The sequence below is a fragment of the Calonectris borealis genome, chromosome 4 (genome assembly GCF_964195595.1).
Source record: "Calonectris borealis chromosome 4, bCalBor7.hap1.2, whole genome shotgun sequence".
Lineage (NCBI taxonomy): Eukaryota > Metazoa > Chordata > Aves > Procellariiformes > Procellariidae > Calonectris > Calonectris borealis.
The window spans coordinates 82,636,976-82,660,227 of NC_134315.1; the positions used below are offsets into that span (position 1 = coordinate 82,636,976).

A 23,252-nucleotide genomic window follows, 5' to 3' on the forward strand; every position below is an offset into this window, starting at 1 on the left:
CCGTGGCGACGCGGCTACCGGTAGCACGCGTGAACGCTTCTGCAACACGGAGACGGGGGGACTTTTTTATTTATTAATAATAAAATCCACGTAGAGAAAAAGCATAAATGTGGTGCCAAGCTCCCGGCTTCTCGCCTCACACACGGAGGATGAGAGAAGAGTCCTCCATAGGAATGATGAGGAAAGGGGAGGTAGGCAGCTGCGCCCACTGTGCGTAAAATGCTCTTTATAGAGGGAGGGAAGGTATAAAATATAGCTTAGTTTCTATCTTTAACTGAAAATCCCTTTTTTGGTCTCTGCTTTGGATTTCTTGCCGTGGGTTACAGGTAGAACGGTCACGGCGGCGGCTCTAAACCATTCCGGTACCTTCCTCTTCAAAGGGGGATGCGAGCTCTGGAAAAAGAAAACGAAGATCAGGAATAAGGCAAGCAGTTAGTATCTGCCTAACATACATAGCTCTACCCCAAAAAATCATGCTTCGCACGAGTCATGAAGTGTCTCTGTTCGTAGAGAAAAGCTTACATCTCCTTCAGATGCAACACCTTTTTCCAAGTAACTTAGGAACCCAAAAACAAAAATATTAAGCTGTAATAATAAGAACCACCAACGCCTGAAACAGCAAAGGATGCTGGCACACTCCTAAGTGTTACACTGACCTTTAGGAATCACCTAGAAAAAAATCAACCGAACAAAAACAACCCCACCAACCACAACTGTCAAGACAGTAAATGGAAGAGCTGCAGCTCCTCCCCGTGACCCGTGAAGGAATACAGCCCCAGGCAGGGGATGCAAGCCGATGCTCCAAACCCCTGATACATCAGTAGTACTTGCCACCTTCCCTGACCACTACTTGAAAGAAATAAGGACTGAAATGCACAAACGCAGCTGTCTGTGCCTGTCACCAACTGTGCAAGGCACCTTTTCTTCCCTCCCTCTCCTCACAAAGGTCACGGGCTTTGCAGGACTCGCTCAGGGCTTACGTCGCCCAAGCAGAGGCTGAAGAGCCAGCGCTCTCCGTGACTGGCGGGGGGAAGAGATGCTAAGGCAACACAGACTCATTCATTCCTGTATGACCGTGTAGCTAGGAGGTAAATGGGATTCTGCTCATCCTTCCGCCACCGTTTTTTAAATAACAGAAGACCAATTTCTGTTGAGATGTTCATCTCAAGATGAACAAGACTGCCGGCAAGTTGATCTTGGGGAGGACAGATCTACAGCCAGGGGAGAGGTTGCTCCCATGCTTGCATCAAGAGGCATGCCTACCACCCCAGGACTGCTAGCCCCAGCTTGGGGGAAGCAGGAAGGGTGCTGAGACCATTACACTGATCGTGCTTTGTTCCTGTGTCACAACAACAGGGCTTTACTTGGAACTGACGCTCTGGAAGTTCCCTGAAGCTATCACCAGCAATCAAAAAGATAATGTTATCATGTTTTTAGCGTTTCAAGTAAGGTAGCTGCTGTGCTATTTAGGAGTTATACCTACCTAACACTGACCAGACCATGAGTAACGATTTGTCTGCATCCTGTTTGGCAGTCACATCCCGCTTCAAACTGAAGCCAGTTGTACAGCTAATAGTACTGGTCAGAGCCACACGAGCTCACTTTGGATAAAACACTGTATGTGTGCTCATACAACTTGTGTTTATATTAACACCAGTGCAAAAACCGTTAGTGTGATCAGTGTACAATCTCTCACAACCCTGTATCTGAAAGAGAAAAGGGAACCTAACAACCTTTGAAGGTGTTGGAAGTGCCTGCCACTAGATGGCTGACAAGATGTACCGGGGAAAAGAGTTCCATAGCAGGCTGATGCTGTGAGATACATATATTCAGGCATAGCAAGGGCAATAAAAGCAGCATGCTGTCACTCGATCAAGGATATTAACAAGAGAAGTTGGCCGGTACTCCAGGCCAGCGTTCTAGGCACAGTAAATAACCCAGACAGAAGCTGGGATTTTGGTTTGTTAAGGCCAACACCCAAATCATCCGGTCTGGGCTCTGCTCCTAGCAGAGAGCTACAGGCAGTCTCACCTTGGGCTGAGCGTCAGCAAACAGTTCCTCCTCATCAGGACTGAGGGCAGGCTGATTCCAGGAGGCCAGCGTTACGGGCTTCGGGCGGCCTGCTGCCCCTCTGCTACCTGGCTGGCTGTCATCCACGCTCTGTACAGCCTTTCCATACAACAGTAAGGAAGCCGACTGTTATATGTATCACAGCATTACAGCTTAAATCTGCACAAACCAGACTCAATGCATTTTGGAAGTTTTTTGGTTTTTTTTTGTTTTTTTTTTTTTTTTTTTTTAAGTAAAGGAGTCTGTAATTATAAACGGAGTTCCAACACCTCTGCTTAATGAGACCACTAGCTATTTCTTATCCATTTTGCCACAATCGAATTTGAGCAAGTGAAGTGCATCCGTTTCAAACACAAGGGAGCTGGAGCTTGTACTTGGCCATTTTTTTTTTTTCTAGTTAAGAAGAATAATTGCTCCGTCCCCATGGCTCTGAGAACTTGAAATACTTGCTTCTGTCTCAGAAGTGCTGTGTTTTCAAATGTGTTTTTACAGCGAAGGTGTCAGTCCAAAATGGCATAGCGGGCACAGAGGTATTAACTTCAAATTTCTATATAATGCCTGCTGGTCATAGGTTAGAACAGCCAAGCTGAGATTTTGGAATCAAATACACATCTCAGTGTTACCGAGAGCATCGCTAATGGCAAGACTACTTCGTGCTTTATTACAACAAGAACGTCTGTTTACCGAAGCCGAACGCACCACTTGCAGATGGGTTTTCTCTGCTTCTTTCTTCAGTGTTGGATTGATCAAATTACCCTGTAAAAGCAGCAGTAACGTAAGGTTGTTAAAATCCAAGAACATTCATAAGCAGATTTAAAAGCTGTTTGCTACAAGGAATTATTAGAACCAGGCTATCTTCTGAAGAAGTAGTAAATAAAGGCTGTTTGGATTAGCTTTTGGATTTGCAGTCTAGTCATGCGTATATTAATTTGATTTCTAATAGCATGTCATTCCTGTTATTAGCTCCAGCAGCTAACAGTGGCAGAAAAAAGCATAACTAGAGCTCACGCAATTGGACTGCCAGCAGGTCAACTTCAGGAAAAAGAAGGCTCAGACACAGATACTGTAGAAACAAAACAGCCCTCAGGGATGCAAGAAACAATCAATTTGGCAAAATGGCAAGGCTTGAAAAAATTGGTTGAGCCAGAGTTCAAGAAATCCATCCCACACCTTGTAAGGAACAGACATGAAATCCTAGCGCAGGCAGCAGAAGGATTTAGAGTGTGGAATTTCTTTTTACCATTCCCACCAGGAGCCAACTCAGTGCAGGGTGGCCTTTTGTACAAGGTGGTGAACTGGGACTCAGGGGACGCCGAGGGGCCAGCCAAGGGCTCGGAAGACTAGCGTGGCCTTTCTCAACCAGCCACAAAGAGGTCCTTATTTCCTGAGATTTCTCCCCAATGAGTCAGACTTATGGCATGACGCTTTTCTTGTTATCACAGCTACGCCCAGCAGCTTCAAGCAACAGAGGAACCAACGAAAGACTTTGAGACATTTCTGGCAGGCACTGCGCCTCTGGCTTTTTCACCCTCTCAACTTTACTGCTATTTTAGAGCGTTCTGCGCAGCAAAAAAATCACTTTTGCCACATCAGATGGGGATCAGGTACCCATGCACAGAAGCAAGGCAAGGGCAGAACATGGAATTTGTGGCCATGAAGGATCCCGCTTACCCAAGGCTTTCACACTGGGGCGAACTTGGAATTTCAGCTTTTTCCTCCACTGCCCCAGCTACTGTAAACCTGGGATTTTACAGTGGACCTTTTGCATCCACGTCCCGAAGGGCTGGACAACAGCAGAAGGCATTTCAGCCCTCCTCTCTGAGACCACTATTACGCTGCGGTTGTGACGGTCTACAGTGGTGGACCATCGTGTGCCTGATCTTCCTGGCTGCATGTCCAGTGGCAGAGATGAGCTGACAGTCCCACGTGGGACCAGATCAACTCAGGTGACATGTTTAACAGGTCACAGCTAGGCTGCACAGGGGCAGCCTTCTTCCTAGGTCAATATTTTGCAAGGGGAACCGTCCGATTCTGTTCTGAGCATTGCTCTCGGAGGAGAGGGAGGCAGTGCTACTCAAAGCTGAGGGAAAGATGATTGTGAAGATGAAACACTAAGCACTACTGGAAACAGCGACAACATGAAAGGGCTTTTAGTCTGCTCCTACAAAGAGGAAACATTCTTTTCACAAAACCAGTTTTATACCTTCTTTTACTAACCTTGGTTTTATTCCACAAGGCATTTTCCCTGCTTGCTTGATCTGCGCCTGTTTTTTCCTGCTGCCCTTCTGACCACTCCAACCTCCTTCTGACACCTGAGCCACCCTGAGACTTATTTCGATCCTCTTTCTCCAGTAACACAATAGTCATCCTGATGAGATACAGTTCAATATTTGCAGGAACAAGTTTTCTAATGGCTTGAATTTTGGTGGTGTCTTGGGAAAAAAATACAAAACCAGTATTAATTGTCTTTTAGGATAGATTGAGGCATGGAAAAGACAAAAAAAGAAACTATGTGTGCATTTGACTCATAAGAAAACAGATCATGAGCTCATGGGAGAAATCCCCACCTCATTCATGCTCACACAAACTTGCTGTCCTCAAATTTAGTCTAAAACAGCAGAACAGCCTGCCTCTGACTTGCATGTCCTGTCAACCATTTTCTCTTGAGAGGAAGGCTATATTAGCTCAGGCTGAAAAGCCTCTCTGCTTTCTTAAATGTAGTGCCATGCCAGTTCTCCATTCCGCTAAACTTAAGAAAGCTATCTGAGAGTCTGGGTGAGCCTGTAACTGCTGCTGAAAAGACGCATTAATCTGCAATAGAACAAGAGTAACAAAGCTAGCAACCTGCGAACCTAAGAAATGAAACTACTAGGGCAAGACTGAACTTTAAGTCATGCAGTCTCAGAACCACAAGTCGGTACATGTCTCTCTTCAGCCTCTGAACTAGCCCACGGCACCAGCTTTAAGAGGAAGAACTGCTTTTCCTGCACTTCTCGGCCTCCTTATCATACGGAAATACCTTGCAGATAAGTTGCACTGGGGAAATTCTACAGCTCTTATTTAGCCTATTTTGTGTAGATGCCAGTACTTAAAAGACGACTTGGTCAGGCTGATGTTTTTTCCCCAAAACACTTGAGTAAATATAGATTCAAGACTGATGCCTGAATATTGTCAGCAGCCATACAATTGAGTGAAAGTACTTGTAGAAGGCTACCCTTTTCTGCTCTTTCATGAATCACGATTGCTTTATTTTACAACATAACCTTGAAAGGAAAGCAATGACCCTGGCATCGCCTTGCCACAGGCCTTACAGAAATGATGGATTCTACCTAAAGAAACAGCTGAGCTATCAGTTTTTCATTCCCTTGATCTGCATGCCACTGTCATGAGAAGCTTCAGATAAGGGCTGCGATGCTCACCCGAATCAATGGGAGGATTATGGATAACATCAGAAATGATCTGTTGAACTTCAGGAGTCAACCCTGCTCGCTCCAGGTTGACAGGGTAGCCAGCTTTCATCGCCTCGAACAGGTGAGTGCCAACCTCCAAAAGAGGCAGAGATCTGCTCTCACTTATGGTCCTCTAGGGAAACAAAGGCAGAAGGAAACGAGATAGCAGAAGCATCTGAAATACAACTGAAGGCTCAAAACCTGGCAACCTCCCATTCCCAAAAAGAAATCGGGGTACTGGCACACAGCAGTGCAACAAAGCTCCCCAAAACACTTAGTTACTCTTACTATTTGTGTCATCTCTTTTCCAGCTTGTAAAGAGCATTTTTCTCTTCAGGCCACTACTTCTCAGCTCGAGTGCAACATCTCAACTTGAACTTACTTCAGATGAAGAAGGGTTCTACGCGGGAAGGGTGTTGTGCAGCCACCTCAAAGGCTCACTACAGCTTGCTTATAGCTCACATCCTTTGTGTCACAACACTTGCTACCACCCCCTTTCCACCCTGTGGCAGCTGAATCCCTGCAGTATCTACCACAAAAGAAACAGATGCTCTCGCCTCACAGTTAAGTCAGAGTACCTACCCAGCTCCTACTTCGTGAGATTTGTTGCGTCCAAGTCTCAGATGTCTCCTGCTAAGTAGCTGTGATGCACCTGACCTTCCAGGGGCCCATTTGATTCTTAACATCTAAGCATAACATGGATAACAGCGCCAAAACAAATTCCCCCTTATTTTCACATCTGTTACATGCATTCTTCTCTTTAAATGTTTGCCTTCAAGAAAAACATCTCAAACTTCGTCTGCCTAAACTTGTACTTTTCAAGCAAAGATTTCAAACTGGTTACTTGTCTTCCTCAAAAGAAGAGGTTTCAAGCTTCTACCGATTTCTCCCCAGACAAGAGACATACTGTGCATATAATCATCAAGATTAGTGGATACAGAGCATCGAGTTACCCATTAATAATTATACATCTCTTTCTTCTTAATTAGTTCTTAGGTACACTTTTAAGTCAGGGAGTAACTGACAAGATTTACCCGTACTTGTGGGAGGGGCAAAGCAAAAGGCAAAGCAACTTCAGTTTCCTACTGTAGAATTAAAAAGCAATAAAACTCTATCGAAGCGGCTCACGAGGCTCACGGTGCTGTTTCACACTGCACATGGCGTGATGGCCGTTCAGCCACATGCCCTGTAGCACTTCAACAACTTAGATGTGACCGCTAACTTGTCCTCAACTTTTGTTTGTAACAGGTAACACAGCTTTCTAAAATCTGAACTAGAAAGCCACGATAATACTTAACACTTTAAGCATTGAATCTTCCCATGAGCTTTGTTTCTTGACATCCAATTCTTACACGTGGATGTAACATAGGCAAAGGAATAGGGATTTGCTACCTAAACCAAGAACAGAGTTAGTGAAATTTATCCCAATGGTTAGTAACCTTAAAGATATGCCTATATACAGCCCCATGCTTGGTGTCTTTTCCAGCAGGCTACCGGATCAGGACGTTTTTCCTATATGCCCCTACTACTGTGAAAAGGGAAAAAACCAGAAACAGGCAGAACTAACACCTGCAATAGAAAAGCATGCTCCGTAACTGTACTGAAACAGGCCAAGGAATTAACAGCAACAATTCTGCCTGATGCCCTGCCCATCTGTGCAGGCATTGTGGCAAGTAGGGAGCTGTATCTTATCTCACCGTATCCCACCTCACAGCGAGCCCTGTTTTTCATGCTTTTACCTGTCTATAGAACTAATTTAAATGAGCTACCATTTGCCAGGAAAGATACTGCCTCAGTGTTTTAAAGCAACCCCGCCCCAGCACTGGGCAAAGGATTTAAGAGAAATTGCATATCCCCCTCCTCGAGACAAAGCATCCCTCCGTTATTTTTCAAAAAGGAGGAACCTCCACAGGGAAGAGCTTACCACAGAGAGATTTTTCTCTTGGAACAGGACATACGTGACATGCTCTGAGGGAGAGAGGGCTCTAGTATGCTTCCAGGGAGATGCTTCCTTATGATCTTTAGATCCAGATGCAGGGAATACGTCAGTCTAAGTGAGATAAAGAGGATTTAAAAGAATTACATCCCAGTGACAACCAATGGATCACCCTCCCATTATCTGAACTTATCTGAAAGAGTAACAGAAATGGAGTCATTCATCTCTACAGAGGTTTGTTTTGACCCAAAGTCCATGTTCCACAAAAACAACAAAGCAAAAAGAGTGTCCAGGTCAACACAACTTCTTACGTATTGTCCATTACACATAAAGCTATTCCATCACAACCAACTGCAGTATTCAGTCTGCTGCTTAGTATTGGATACTCCTCCATTTGTTTTAATCTTTTGCTCACAGATTTCTTCAAATACCAAAAAAACCACCACACACAACATAGCAGAAATGCTTTTGGCCCCCATTCCTCGAATTTAATAGCTTTCTGTGAAGCGGGAAGACGACTCCACAGTCTTCTCAAGCACTACTGAAAAGTAGTATTGCTACTCTACCTGCTTTCTAGACTAAGTAAATCCCTTTAACTGTATATTTACATAGAAATTAAGATCCCGAAAGCAAAACTGCTTCATAGTTCCTCTAATCCTCTGCTCCACAGCCCCTGCCTAGTGCTGTCTTTCACCATAGCGACTGATGAGGAGCCAATCTACAGAATGTCTCAGACAGAAGAAAATCAACTGTGAAAAGAGAACCAACAGGAGTATTTCCAACAGCTGGAAATCTAAGCTCCTCTGTCATGCTCCGAAGGAGAAACTTCGAGGAAGCAAAGCCCTGCCCTCCAAGTCTACTGAGTCAATAAACCACGGTGAAGGAATATTTACTACACCTTTGGCCTCCAGCCCCAAATCACAGTAACTAGCTACAAGCTCTCAATAATACAGCTCCTATTAAGACACTCAGCCTGGCCAGATGGGTGACCTTTATAAGGATGTCCGGGACTTTAAAGATGACCACACCTATCTGGAACATCAGCCAGATCCCAATGTCATTGCCAAGCAGCACATTCAGATTTGGGAGGCCTATTTGTACACAATGCTAGCAAGCTTAGGTGCCACGGTTGCATGAAATAGTTGCGACAAGGACAAACTCCGAAGGAAAAAATCTGACAACTGCAGACCAAATTATGTCTTCAAGGCTCTTGCGAAGTAGCAAAGATGTTATGAAGTCATACCTGCAAACCATTCACTTGGCAGAAGTCCTTAATTTCAGCCAGGAGAGGGACCAACATGGTGGATTTTGCTTCAGATACACCATCAATTCTCTTCACATTCTCAACATTCGTAGGCCTGGTTTAGAATGAGTAATGAAAGCCACAGAAAAGTCCTACGCCAATGCTTTGAAACGTCAAGTGTCTGTGAATGACAGGTGCTTGGACTACAGATCTGTTAGTCAAAACTTGAAAGTGTAATTACTGTACCCTCATCGCCTCTGCAACTAATTAAGTTCACTGTTTGCACTTCGGAATCGCGAAGCTTGACCACAGCGAAAACCTCAAGTTGGCTGCTTAATGCTTTGGAGAATCAGTTTACCAAATCCGTCTTCATTTGCTTTTACCTCCCAAGAGCACATAAGCCCAGAAATCTTCAACAGAATAACAACACACGCATTCCAAACGCAGTATTGTCAAATGCCTTTTAGTAGCTGCGGAAGGCACTTCAGAGGCATCACCAACTGAGCTGCCCCACAATGCCCTCTCATACAACGAGAGAAAAAAAAAAAGAAGAATTTTTTCCCCTTCTTTTCAGTAGTTGAGAGCAACACTAATTTGTGCTTAATTTTTTGCTGACCCTTAGCAGGATAAGGGAATACTAACATGATTAAAACACAGAGAGAAGCAGATGGAAAGGTAAGGATTAGTAGAAAACATACACCTTCCTCCCCTGACTGGTCAACCTAACAGGAGGTTTGGATACAAAGACAGGCCAATTTATCCTTTTTTTTTTTGTAACTAGAATGAAGAAGGAAGTCTGATGTCAATAACTGTTTAACTTAGACCCGTCAGTGGTCTACAAGGGTATTAGAGCAAATTAAAATCCTCAGGAAAAGAGCTGCTCCTCTACCCGTGAGGCATACTCTCTCAACCGAAGCAGAAAGGGGATTTACGACTTGGCTCGCAACCTTCTCAATTTGTACAACATGTATGCACACTGGCTTTACCTTATTCGGGCCATCTCCACCAGGATCTTATTGGTTGCCAAGACAGCTGGAGGAATTACCTTCTCATTAGCCACCTTCTGTCTAGCAGTCAGCAACTTGCCGTACAGAGCAGTCTGTGAAGAACAGAGCCAAATTCTCATGAGGCAGCTCTAGATCACTCACGGAAGAATAATCAACTTGAGAGGACAAGTTATAACTTATCTCATCTTTCCACTAATAAACAGAAACCTGCAATACATTAATCCATGTTAACGTAATTAAATACTCTTCTAGGACTTCATTTCAAAATATCTTTGTAAGAGCTGCCCAAGCCAGCTGCTCCAATACAGCAAGACTGTGGTCTGCAAGTTGACTACAATTCACAGATATCCTCCCTCTTCTAAAAACTCACCTCTAGTTCTTTTTCTCGGGATGGAACAACAGGTTCTGGGGGCTTCAAAGGAGAAGATTTCACCTGTGCGTGCTCTGCAACACTAACAAAAAATACTAAGTGTGAAACAAGCCCTGCATTAGATCAATTTATTCAGTAACTTTGCACAAGGCTGTGGGAGAGCAGCAGTCATCTTATTTTGCCTGCTCTCTGACAGCACCATCAGACTGGCACCTCCTGCTAGCGCTACACTATACAGGACTTGAGCTGGTTGGGGCAGAATCAGCAGTATCTGTTGCATGTAACGCAATTCCTCCGTGTCTGGTCCTGTAACTTAAAAATAGCCTCTTACCATACAAATCTCAGGCAGATGAAATTGCTGTTTTGCGGGGAAAAAACAACCAACCAACATACCAATATCCTGTCAACAGCTGGATTCCCACATGGCTAACAAAAGCATGTTCTTACCAGCACTTGTCCATTCACAACATAATTCTGACAGCATCCCACGAGAAACACCTTACATTTTTCCCCCACAGCTAGAAACTTCAATCCTGGCCAAAGAGAGCTGACTACTTCAAAAGCATCAGCGACAAGGACACAGCTGCTGTGCTGTAAGCAGAATTAGCTGATGTTACCACTAGGCTCATCTGTCTCGAGAGCAGCACCACAGCTACCAGTCCATGGGCTCATGTACTTAGGGACATTTACCCCCAATTCGACTGCTATGAGTATACTGCAAGAAATGTTAGCAGACAAGCTGGAGTAAGAGCGTCCTTTCCTAAGCAAAGTATAAAATAACACTTGTTTTGGATTGTAGCTACCCCTAAAATGATTTTTCTTCACATGGCTACAGTAATTATGCAGCTTAAGTGACACATCCTATTTTCCTGTCACCTGCCAGCATCAGGCTGCTTGCCTGAAGGAGGAATCAAACAGCTCAGAAATGCAAGGTGGGTTTCATCTGAAGCACCACTCAAGCCAGGAAAACAATTTTCTTGGTCTGCTTTTTGCGAAAACTTGTTTTCTTTCTTTTGACTTGAGGGAGCCTCAACTTGATCTCAGTCTTCTCCAGATTAGCATAGAAAGGCAGAAAACTACATGCTCACTTACAGCCCCTGCACAAGACATACGTTTAGTCCTGCTAGTTTTAAGAGCGAGTCACAACTTTGTTGCTTTTTTGCCTGAATTATGTTTGCAAACTGTTTGAAAAAACCTATTCTCCATTTCTTTTTTTAGATCATCACAAGTTAAAATTTTCAACCATCACGTAGAAGACTGCCTAAGAAAACATGGGCCCCGTAGAAATATCCAACATGTATCTGCTATTGCTCCATTTTTAATCAGCATTTGCTATTTTTCTTGCTTGGATTTGAAGTGATACCAGTGAGAAAGTTTGCACTTCAGCAATTAAGAAAACTCGCTTTGCCTGTGACACTACAATTACACACAACCTGTCAAATTCAGCAAAGTCTGTGAAATGTTGTAATATTTGAATGTTTTGAAATACAATGCAATGTACAGCAAGTTTTAAGCACTTGTCCGTTTCTTTTTTTAACATTAAACATTTTTACTATCACTTTACATAGGAGAACGCTGGTTTTACGGATCATCCTACAAACAGTATCACTATTAAACAGTCAAAATCCGGTAATTGTGTTTTAATTTAGAATACTGTACCTGTTAAGCATGTTATTGCTTCTTGGAGGAGTTTTACCTTTTCCCTTGTATGAAAACATATCATACAGAGACAACTACAAAAGAAAAGAAGAACAAGATAAACAAATGCTGATTTACCACTCCGTTCACTGAAGTCGCTGTTAGCAGCAAAATATTCATTTGCGACACCATGATGCACTTGCAAGATTTTTTAACACCAAGAAGGATGGACCACAGAGCGCAAGACGAGTTGTACTCATACAGACCTGCTTGCTTGGTGACTGCACGGTTTCTTTCGTGTCTGGGGAGCGCTGCATTGAGTGCGCAGGTAAAGGCCTACCGCTGTAATAGAATGAATTACATCTTAATCAAATCAGGACAAGTCACTTCTACAGTGACACTTTCATTTTGAAGAAAAAAAAAACATTTCGCTAAGCGAACTGATTTGAACTTGGTACAGAGATATCTCTGGCAAATCAAAAGTCCTTATTGATTTTTTTTTAATTAACTATTAGAATTCTTTGTGAAATAACAGAGGACATCAAAGCCTGTTACTACTAAAACTTTTACAAGGAATAAGAATCATGTCTTATGGAAGAAAATTATTTTGGTGAAAATAATGGCATTTTTGCGACTACACTTGAAAAACATTCAATTTTAAAGATCCCGTTACAGGAGAAAACAAACGAGTACCAACTTTCTGGTTTGCATTAAGCATTCAGCTTTCCCTGTTGCTTACTGTTTAATAATAAGCAGTGTTTTTTTCTTCTAGAAGACCTGTAGACAGTAGCTGAAAGAGCCACAACAGTAGAATACTAGAAGGCAAAAGAAATTGGTACTTGGTCATTACCCAATTTACTTATTTTTTAGCAACACTAAGACAATCTAGACACCAGAACAGGCTCCTGAAGCCAGCACTGAAGAGCTTTGTTCTAATATTATTTCTTGTCACAGCAAAGCCTCTGCAACCTCCACTTCATTATCTTTCATTTCAAAAGGGTTGGTCGGAGTTAGTGTTTGTGAAGACCAACACAACACTGTTTATTAAATTTAACCAGAAGCAAAAGATTACAAGCAAAACTTCACATGCTATTTTCTTGGAGCTATATACTTTGATGGCAAATACCTGACTACCACTGAAAGAACACCCCACTTCTGCAGACATACTCACCAACACTTTAAATAGTTTAAATGTCACAAAACCTCCCCCCCCCAAGGACAGATAAACTATTACACATTTCTGTTGAATCAATTCTTGTTACAGTAAAGGCTTTTCTGTTTCATTCTCAGCTGAAATTTTACAAAAAAATAGTTCAAGTGCATAATTGGCAAAACAAGTTGTCAGCTGCTCTATTTAAGTCCCACAGTTTAACCCATCAGCATTAGAAAGACCATAAATCTTGATGGATGGATGAAGACACTCGCTTCCTGACAAGTTTTGGTAGTTTCTCCGAACTACATTTCCCCACTAACCTAACAGTTACACGACCGTCGGATTAACTCCACCGAAGACATCACCGGTGAAGCACTATGAGATTTAAGGTATGAGCCATGGACTCTCAGGAGGACGAGACAACGTGTCACCTTTCATACCAGCAATAGAAGTGCCTACCCAGGCACTCCCACTGACTTTTTTGTTTTATTATGATACCGACTAAGGGAAAACTTCGGCTAGAAAAATCAAGTGCAGAAGTCTCCCGTTCAACCTAGCCATCTCCAGAAGCAGGCTTCAGAAACTGAGCTAACATTAAATAAATAAAAAAAGCACTCAGGAGAACACATGTACTATAATTACCTTCTAGGAGGTCTCTGCAGATTAAGGTCTTCGTTGGACTGTAATAGAAGACTTGGATTTGAGGCAGATGCAGCTTTTAACAGCCAATTTCTACCCTGTAAAAAATAAACCATATGGTTTACGTATAGATTACTCAGAGAAGCTTTCAATGGGTAGTCTCACACCAAAAAGTACCTTCTGGGTAAGCATGCATGTGGTTGCAAACTTGCTATGCCCAGGGACTTGTTTGAGGAATCCTTCCAGTATCAACTGTTGGCAGAGCGATTTCCACCAGTTCTCCGGCCAGTCTTTTCCACTGCCAAAGAGAGGGTGTCTTCGGTATCTGTCTGGCAAGCATTGAGAACTCTGAAATTATTGGAAGAATTGGTCAGACTTCTCCAGTCCTTGTGGAAGGAAGTTTCCAATATAACCAGCAAACCAAAAACCTGAGATGCAAAGAGCATGTCCTCAAGAACATTTCTCCACCGAAGAACTTCACAGAGAAGTCACAGGCCAAAATATTTAATTCAAGTCTACGTAACATCCATTACAATAACCACATCTACAGCGCCTCAATGATAAGAGCATAAACCATGCCTATTGCCTCGTTCGTGTCACCTGAAGAGCAGTTTCACTTCTACTAACCTTATCCACTACTGCTCCTTCTGCCAAGGCTATGGCAAGATCATGTCTTTCTTCCGCAGTAAGACCCAAACAAACCTACGCTTACAACAGATGTTAAAACATCTCCCTTTGTATACGGAGGAGGTTACAGGAACGACCCAGCCATCCACAGCAGCAAAGAAAGTCATCTAGTGCAGTTAATGTTCAACCAGTTCAGGTAAATCTCACATTGCACGAGTTCAAACAGAAGCAGTTACCTGTTCTGTTTTTAATTAAAAAGAGCCTACAGAAGTAAAAATAAATTGACAAGTCCTGTTTAAATCCCAGGACAGGGGCACAAAGCCAGAAGCAAGCTCGCTACAGAGGTCTGCTCTAGTCCTCCTCCTCCGGCCTTCATTGCAAAGTGGGTTTTGCTCGTTTTAAAAAGTCGCTGATTTACTCATCTCTTACCAATGGTTCAGACCCTAAAAAAGCTGATTAGCTCTCAGCCCCCCTGAACTCAGGGCCCAAACGCATGGCAAGCAATTAAAGCCCCTTTCACAAGAAGAGAAACTCTTGCCATGAGCCTGAAAAGTTGAGTACTTGACTGAAACAGGGAAGTAACAGGGGAATCAAGCACTAGGAGGTCGAAGTGTCTCAGGCAGGAAGACGTTTCAGTTTATTGCTAGAATATGAAATCAACAGGAAGGCTTCAGACCCTGTTATTTGCAGACGTGCTGAATCCCTCTTTGCTGGCGAAACTACATGGTCAAAAAAGTAATTTCTTTTTATATACACATGTGCATGTATATACACCAATCATATCCTCTAGAGAGTTCATGCGTATATATACATATCTGCGATGCTGGTTAAATAAGGAGATCCCATGGGAGGGGGTGGTGGGAACAACAGTGTGGGGTGTGAGTAACAATTGTCTTGGACAACAGGAGACAAGGGGGTGGAGGCTCACCTCTTGCCATTTATAGAGCTGGTTGTCAACACAGGTTTTCCAGATTCCTGTTAGTACTTCCATCAGAAACCCTCCATGCTAGGCACTATGCAAACACAAAGCATCTATCCCCAAGAACGCAGTTTTCCTTATAAAGGAAAATAGAACAGGCTGATGTAGAAGAAAAAAGGAAGGCAAGTGAAAGAAATCCAGGACAGGGAGCCGTCAGCACGCAGTGGCCTGCTGAGCTCCGTACCATCTCTAGGGATCACAGCAAGGAGCAATTTGGAGGATTTCAGTCCGTCAAGGAGTGAGAGAAGCAGCAGGAAGAGGGGCTTGTTTCAGACCTTCAGCAGCAGGGGACGGAAGCTGGAGCAGCCAGTCCCAGACAGGAGGGACTCAGCTTGCTGCTGAATGGGACCAAGGCACAGAGTCCTGATGGTGAACCCAAGTGAGTCGCCTACTCAACAAGCAAAGAGAAAGCTCCAAGTCCCACGTCCTGTCTTCTAGAGAGCCGTCCTTCAACTTTTAACACACATGACTTTAAAGCATGACTACATTCCTAAGTTTTCAGTTATGCCAGTTAAATTAATTACTCCAGTGGCTGCATGTTTTCAGAGCATCGTTTTGACGTAGAGAACAAATTTAACAACATAAAAAACTATAAAAGGAATAAGATGCAAACTAGTAAACTTTATGTCCATGTTTGGGCTAAGCGTCATCAATTAAGCTTGGCAGAAGACTGACCAACAGAAGCCAAAATAGCAATTTCAACTTTGTACAAATTATTAAATGCTAGAGGTACTACTAAATGCCACTCACAACCAGCCACCGAGACTACTAACAATAACAAAATAATTGCTGTAATAGCTACAAATTCCCCTGTTTGCTGATGAAAGAGACGTTAAGAGTTGCATGTTCTTCTTTGTTTAGCAGGTTTAGTATAATATTTCTGTCAATGCAGCTCTAATTCAATTTCCCAGAGGACATGGTTTGCTTTTATGATCTGACTCAGCTTTCAATTATTAAGTGAAACATGATCTCCCTTGCAATCCACTGAAAGCCTGCTGGAGGCCACCTGGACTTTGCAAAAAGATACCACTAACTTAATAAGAGCATGAATTCTCCATGAACTGTACACAAGCTTTTAAAGCAACATACCGGTCAGCCTCAGAGATAGCACGTGAGCTTATGGTGATATTGATCATTTCATACAATTCATTCTAGAGTACACATTGATGCAACAGAATAAATAATTTTTTTTTAAAGCTATTTTAGCCCAGAAAAGGGTATTCTTGTATGCAGTAAAAGGTTATTCTGTATTTGCAGTGCAAATTGGTCATGATCTTCACTTCTTCCAGTAATGTCTAATAAATAAATTAATAGTCAAGACTAGATTAAAATCTGTAACAGAATATTTTTCCTCTAGACACACTTGTGTGAGAAGTAGCAACTTAACTTTGTTGTTAAAACAAAAAAAAGGGACATCGTTTACCCAGTTTTATCAAGTAGTGTAGGTGATTTTTTTTCCCCCCAGTTGTAAACACAAAAAGTGATTCTGTTCTTACTCTCCTATTTTATTTCTGGTGAGTTTCTTGCCTAGTATTTAAAAAAGATTTTAAGTAAAGGTCTTAGAAATCATTTATACCCATTCCAGTACCCTACTTCTCATCTCAATACTCCAAGTCAGCCAGCAGTACGAAGCTAGAATGCAAGCCATCATTTGCTTCATTCAAACATAAACCAACTGATTACTAAGCAGAGATGTGTTTACTCTTCATTTTGAAAAGGCTGTTCCTGTCAGGATAATGGAAATCACGCATCTGCATGAAAACACCACTTAAGCATCTCTATGAAACCATCAAACTCACCATAAAGAAAGCAAAAGCTCAAGTGTTAGAGCAAGAGCTTTAGAACCTCTGCCGATACTTGGGCTGGTGTTCACGTGTTAAACAATTACCCATAACCAACTCAAAACAACCCGCAAAATACAGGACAACTCCACACAAAGCACATACAGGTACTGTTTCTAAGTTGAACTCTCGGGCCATTGAAGGCTGAACGTCCCACTGTGAAGAAAAACCAAAGTAAGATGGCAAGAGCTGTGAGGCAGAAACTGTTCCCTAGTGGTACGTGCACGAAGTTAGGTACACCATGCTTCGGAGGCTCCGCTATTTTTATGGCTGTTGCCTTCAATGACAACAATGTAGTTTGCTGCATGGGAAGTGCTGCTGCGCAGCTTCAGAACATCTAGACTACCTCTCTCTACAGATATCCAACTCTGAGAAAAAGGTATTTAACACCTATGTGTGTGTTTATATGTATGTATATCAGTGTTTTGTTTGGTATGTCAATAAAGAGGGACACTAACAGTCCCTCCAGTCTCAGAAGACATACAAGAATTTTTAGTATCACTTACAGACCCTCGGAGAAACAAAATGGGAACTCTAGTTCCAAACTTCTCTTCCAGGGCACTCACTGCAGACAGCAGCTGATACGCTTGCTTCCCAAAGTCCTGTAAACCACCTTCTGAGTCACTGGAGACTGCAAAACAAGAGGCTCTGAAATGTACAAAGAAAACCAAGTTTAACCCGCATACAAATCAAGTCGCCTCCCCTTCTTTCAAATATTGTGTATCAAGTAATAACTAAATAAAATACACACTTCAAGTTACATTAATATAAACAATTAAACATGTTTAAGCATCAAGAACTAGGACCGAACACGTGAGATCAAGCAAAAGGCAGAATCACTTGTGGTTAAGACAGCTGCCCAACCCAACAATAAGCAGTTCTTCATGGTACTTGTTGTGACAGCACAACATTGTCTCAGCCATCTTCTGAATTTAGTATTTCAATATTTGGACTGTTTTAAGCATACAAAACGTTTATTTAATTGCACCTAAGAGCAAAGACATTTTGGTATGGTTTTTTTTTTATATAACACAAAAAGGAAATAAACAGAAGGAAGCAGCAAGCCCACTGAAGATTTCCTAGCGTTTTTTCAATACATTTATTATTAACTCGAAGAACCCATCGAAGTATTATGGGCAGAAATTATTTTTAAGTAAGAGAAAAAGGACAATGACTTATTTTAAGTGATTTCGGTTCTGCAACGCAAATGCGTTATGTGGCTCTCTACTGGCACAGCAATGTGACTGCTACGATTGAAATTATCATCTCTCCAATTCTCTTCTTGGTTCGTTTTACTAGAGGCCAGGCAAAGATTTCTTAATCCTTGAGCATAGAGGAAATGTAGCTGATTTGGTAACATTTTTCCGGACAGCAACACAGCCTAGCATTTTGAGTCCGATCAGGAAGCGTCAGGCTACCAGCAAGAACAAGAAATCCTTTTTAACAACTTCAGGGGAAGCGTGTACGTGCACACAGGAGAAACTAAGGGAGGCGTTTCTGCTCGTACCTGTGTGACTGCCGACCCCCTGGCTTACCTTCAGCACATCTATGAGATGATTAGCAGTGCTATAAGGAAGATACATCAGCCCACGCTGTAACAGGAGAATAGCTCCCTTACTACTCTGGCAATTTAACTTTAGACACACCGTGTCACATTCTACTTGCAAGTGTATGCGTTTGGGATTAATTACCTAACAGGACTTAAACTGATGAACAAAGGTGTATTTCACAGTCTGAGAGTGTTGCTCTAAACCCTGCTAGGAACTGTCACCGTACGTTGTTTGCAGGCTTTCCCACAGCGTAACTTAGAGCTTATAAACTGCCTCATGACTTGCTCAACTATTTAGGAGGAGGTTAGAGACGCTTGTTCAAAGATAAACTTCAGGCTGAACATCTGCAAGACCACATGCGTAAAAAGTCAATTCTTCTAGATAATTTGCTTTGTAAGTCAGCCTGAAAGAACGTAACCTTTTGCGTCAGTCTTCAGGGAAGAAAGCTTACCTGGATCTGCAGTTATCACAGCATTCTTCCGTGCCCATGATGCCAGAGGAAACCTTTCGGAGTTGTTTGTCTTCAAAATGAGACAGGATGATTCTACCCAAGGGAATGTAGGGAATTAAATAGAAGACCAAGAATTTACACATTAAATTTATTGCAGAAGGAGTTGAAATCAGCATCGTTAATTAATTCACTGGGGAGCCAATTATTTGGCCTTGATTCCTCTCAAGAAAAAGGTTTTTTTTTGAAAAGTAAATAAGGAAACACTTGATGTACACGTATAAATATGCTAAAGGCCGTATTTTTTGATACTACTTCTTAATATTAAACACGTTTGCAGAACACTTTGTGAGTATAAGGTGCCTTCTGGTTACAACCTCCAGTTGTGACCGAGTCGCAACGGCTCTTATCAAAGCTGACCGAAGTGACCAAGCATTAAACAGATTCCAGTACTCACTTCCTTCTGCAGCTATTTGACACAAGGTACTTCTCTATTTTTGCCAACATCTTCAGTTTGTACAACCGGAACTTTTCACTGCGTATCTCGCTTAGAAGATGTCTGTCAGCCAAAAGGAAAAATGACAAGTCTTAAATACTGACCACTATTCCCCTGTCCACGCCAAAAATGAAACATGCCAGACAACTGTCTCCATCAAATTCACCAGAAACAGCTAGAAAATAAAATTTTACTAAAACCAGACCCAACTGCCTACCTGTTTCTCCATAATCTGGACCCTTATAGCACGGGGCATACTCAGAGGAGCACCTTATTCCTTTTCCTCTACATGTGGTAATTATTCTTAACAGGGCAGAAGGTAAGACAGAGAGCTTCTTCCAATCCCACAAGCCACTAAGCTTCAGAACTCCATCTCAGAAGGCACGAAGTAGTGAACCAAGGGCAAAGGGCATCGAGAGAGGGCAATTTCCCTCAGTCTTTAATTTTCCAGACAAACTCTGGCAATTTCTCATCACCGCCACTGCCAGCTGACAGAATAGGCTAAGCGATCATCACCCTTCTTTTAAGAAATTCGGGGGCGGCACATTAGGACACATCTACCTATTGCCTAATTTAATATCCTTTATAGTAGCATCCAACTGAGAAAATAGCTTGAGAGTACTTGATGGGTGTGTGAGGCACTCACTTTGCCCGTGCTCTCGGCTGCTGCGCGAGCCAAACCTGAGCTGCCATCTGCACCACCCTCGCTGTGCCGCAAGGCATGGAAAACACCATGTAGGTGTTGGGCACCACATAAACGCAGCTACACCATTCCAGCTCCAAGTTGAGCTAAGCAAGTTTCTGCCTGCCTGGAAAAAAAAACAAGCAGGGAAGTATACGGTTTCACAGACGCTGGCAGTCTGCTGACAAGTTCAAACGACTGAGCTCCGACATTTCTCTGGTCCTATACCAGCTATGGACAAGTCAACCTCTATGACAAAGAGACCTCTACAACCAGGACTACCCCACCTGGAAGAAAAAAAAAATTTGTATTTCTCCATTGAGACATCTAGATACTGGAAAGAAAAAAGTAATTCTACAGCATCAGCACTCTTAAGGGGTGATGATGGGTGTAAAGCCAGATCAGATAGGTCTAAAACCAGGTCAGGCGATTCACAAGACAAGTGACCAGGCTTTATCACTGCCTGCCTTGCAAAGCACCTTCAGAAAGCAGAACTGTAACAAGGACAAACTCATTAACATTAGTGCACTTATGGATTAACTTCTAGAAAAATTATAGCGTACTAGTACTGTGTGTATGCAGGGGGGGACTTGGAACTATTCCAAAAAAAAAAAAGACATTTTCAACCAAACCCACCCTGCTTGTCTTGCTTTTGGTATGTTTTGGCTATTCGTGTCAAAGCAGTTGTCTTAAGTCATTTACCTGTTAAAAGCCAAGTCTGTCATAGTCCACAAGACGTGACAAGAAGCAGGAAGCCCATCGCGACCAGCTCTCCCAATTTCTTGATAATAGGATTCCATTTCCTTCGGGGCACCGTAATGAATAACCATCCGGATATCGGCTTTATTGATGCCCATTCCGAACGCCACTGTAGCCACAACACACTACAAAACAGAAACCACATGCTGAATCTTTTGAAATGAGCATCGAGAATATGCCTGGAATAATGCTCACATACTCGGAGACAACTTGTTGCTATAGACTCAAAATTCAGCCTAAATTACAATGGCTTTAAACTCACACTCGTCTTCCAGAGTACTGTTGTTAAATCTGATTTTGGTCAGAGCATGACCATAGGATTATAAACATGAGGGTGATGATGGGTTGTGGCAAATGCTAGAGTGTTTTCAAGCAGTTATTCTCCAAAAGGTACAAAACCTATCGTGAAAAAGGAAACACTAAGTCCCAGGATAACTCTTTGCCTGCTTAGCTGCAGGAGGAAGAAAGCAGCTCACAGAACTTGTGATGATATTGTTCCAGCTACCACTATTTTCCTCAGATGCTACGCATTTTCAAGAAACTTGCTAAAGGAATTTGAAACATAAGCCAGGAATCCCATTACTGTCAGCATAGACCAGCAATTTCTTTGCCCAGAACTGGAGACAGAGTAAATGGGAAACACATGCCGATATTCCCAAATTCTTTCCTCTACAGAAACTCTGCAATTATAAATAGGACCGAGTGGACTCAGTTTCCTACATACCTGAATTTCATCCCTCATGAACCGGTGATGGGTCTCTCTCCTTTGATTGATTCTCATACCAGCATGGTATGCACCACAGGCCACCCTGAGCTTAATCAATTCAGACACAACTTGTTCGGTGGCCTTTCTTGTAGGGCAGTAGATGATAGTGGGGCCTTCGAACTCATACGCAGAACTGCTATAAGTAATAGCAACATGTAAAGACACAGAACAGAAGCAGCCATCCTTCTGCAAAAAGTCCAACTGCACCTAGTTGTAAAGGCAACGTAGCTTTGCGAGCAGATCACCTTCTTGGGGATTTAGAAATTGAAACAGATTTTCACTGGTCCGCTCACACACAAATTGTCAGTCCCTTGCAAAAATGGTCTTGGAAGTTATTTGGTGCTCTGAAATTTATTTTGCACGAGACAGAAAATTTTGCTCTCTGTAGAAGCGGCAGGATAAGGCCTCCCAATTCCCTTAAAGCCATCAGGCAATATGCTTTTACAGCTGTCACTTTTGAAAGGTCTACATCTACGCAACAAGGGACAAAGGAGCAATGAGAAATTCATTTATATTGCTGTAGAGGCACACATTGTAGCTTGCGACAAGGAGAAGAACAGGGCCAGAAGGGGTACACCGCTGGGTCTGCTACCAGCAAAGGACCGCAGTTGTTCTGCTCAGATTAGCTTTCTTAAAAAAAAGAATCTTAACACACATTGACAACACACACACAGATTTTGTACAACACTGTTTGGAAAGTTACCCACCAGCCAATCCACCATAATCATTCCAACTGCTACGGTGTCAGCAGGTCCTCTGAGGATCAGATGATCCTGAAGATCCTTTAGTTAGCAACTTGCACACAGCGAGAGTCCATCGCTCCTTGCCTCAAAAGCCTTTTTTTTTTTTTAAAAACTGGGAGAGCAGGGTGGGCACAACATGGGTCACAACACAACACGTGACTAGCAGGATATCAGAGCCAAGCTATGGAGAAAGCCCAGCCTCCTCCTCACCAAATCAGTTTAGGACTGCTAGCAATTCTCAGTGCACACTACCAAAACTCCCAAACACCAAAGTACACCCGAGGCGTCAACGAAAACAGGCTTAAATCCTTACCTTCCTTTCCTAGTAAGGAACTGCTTCAAATCCGTAATGATATTTCCACTTTGTCGTCCAACTTCTAAGTACAGGTTAGGTCTGTCAAAACTAGTACACGTGACTTGAGGATTCTTCAGGTTCAGACAATTCACTATGTCTTGTCTAATCGATGGACTTGCAGTTGCAGTTAAAGCAACAATGGGAACCTGCAATGAGAAGTGGAAGAAAAAGTCCAAGACCTCTCACTGATTTTTTTTTAAAACCAAAAAAAAAAAACATGAGTCAAAACTGAAGTAGTCCTGAGTCTAAACTGATATGTTGATGATCACTGGATCAGCTCAGCTATTGGAAAAACATAGTTAATATTTAGCTTCCTAGAGCTTTGGGTACACTTTTCAGGAGAGTAGACGGGGATAGAACACTGCTTCAACGCTGTTGAAACACAGGGTTTTATTCTGAATGTGTGTTTTAGTTAAATCTTCAGTGAGTCTACAGTAATTTTCTGATTTTTTTAGCTAGATTTGGGGAACATAGGACAAAACTTCCAAGAAGAGCATGTAA

The 23,252-nt window shown here is 42.5% G+C and overlaps 1 protein-coding gene across 22 annotated transcripts in view; it reads right to left on the reverse strand.

Moving 5' to 3' along the window:
- Positions 1 to 51: 51 nt before the first annotated feature.
- The window catches only part of WRN (WRN RecQ like helicase), a 47,566-nt gene continuing 24,365 nt past the window's right edge, over positions 52 to 23,252 (reverse strand). For 14 of the 22 annotated variants that reach the window (XM_075150334.1, XM_075150332.1, XM_075150331.1 and 11 more), the window contains 19 exons: positions 22,710 to 22,897; positions 21,612 to 21,789; positions 20,831 to 21,012; positions 19,408 to 19,509; positions 18,954 to 19,046; positions 17,459 to 17,600; positions 13,683 to 13,853; positions 13,509 to 13,603; positions 11,980 to 12,055; positions 11,735 to 11,808; positions 10,076 to 10,157; positions 9,685 to 9,797; positions 8,699 to 8,813; positions 7,444 to 7,569; positions 5,490 to 5,652; positions 4,288 to 4,502; positions 2,755 to 2,826; positions 2,032 to 2,196; positions 52 to 393 (listed from right to left, as the gene is read on the reverse strand). In XM_075150334.1, coding sequence (XP_075006435.1) covers positions 271 to 393; positions 2,032 to 2,196; positions 2,755 to 2,826; positions 4,288 to 4,502; positions 5,490 to 5,652; positions 7,444 to 7,569; positions 8,699 to 8,813; positions 9,685 to 9,797; positions 10,076 to 10,157; positions 11,735 to 11,808; positions 11,980 to 12,055; positions 13,509 to 13,603; positions 13,683 to 13,853; positions 17,459 to 17,600; positions 18,954 to 19,046; positions 19,408 to 19,509; positions 20,831 to 21,012; positions 21,612 to 21,789; positions 22,710 to 22,897 — 2,475 coding nt within the window. In that variant the 3' untranslated portion in view covers positions 52 to 270. The other 8 variants (XM_075150325.1, XM_075150324.1, XM_075150323.1 and 5 more) reach the window with 8 other exon arrangements.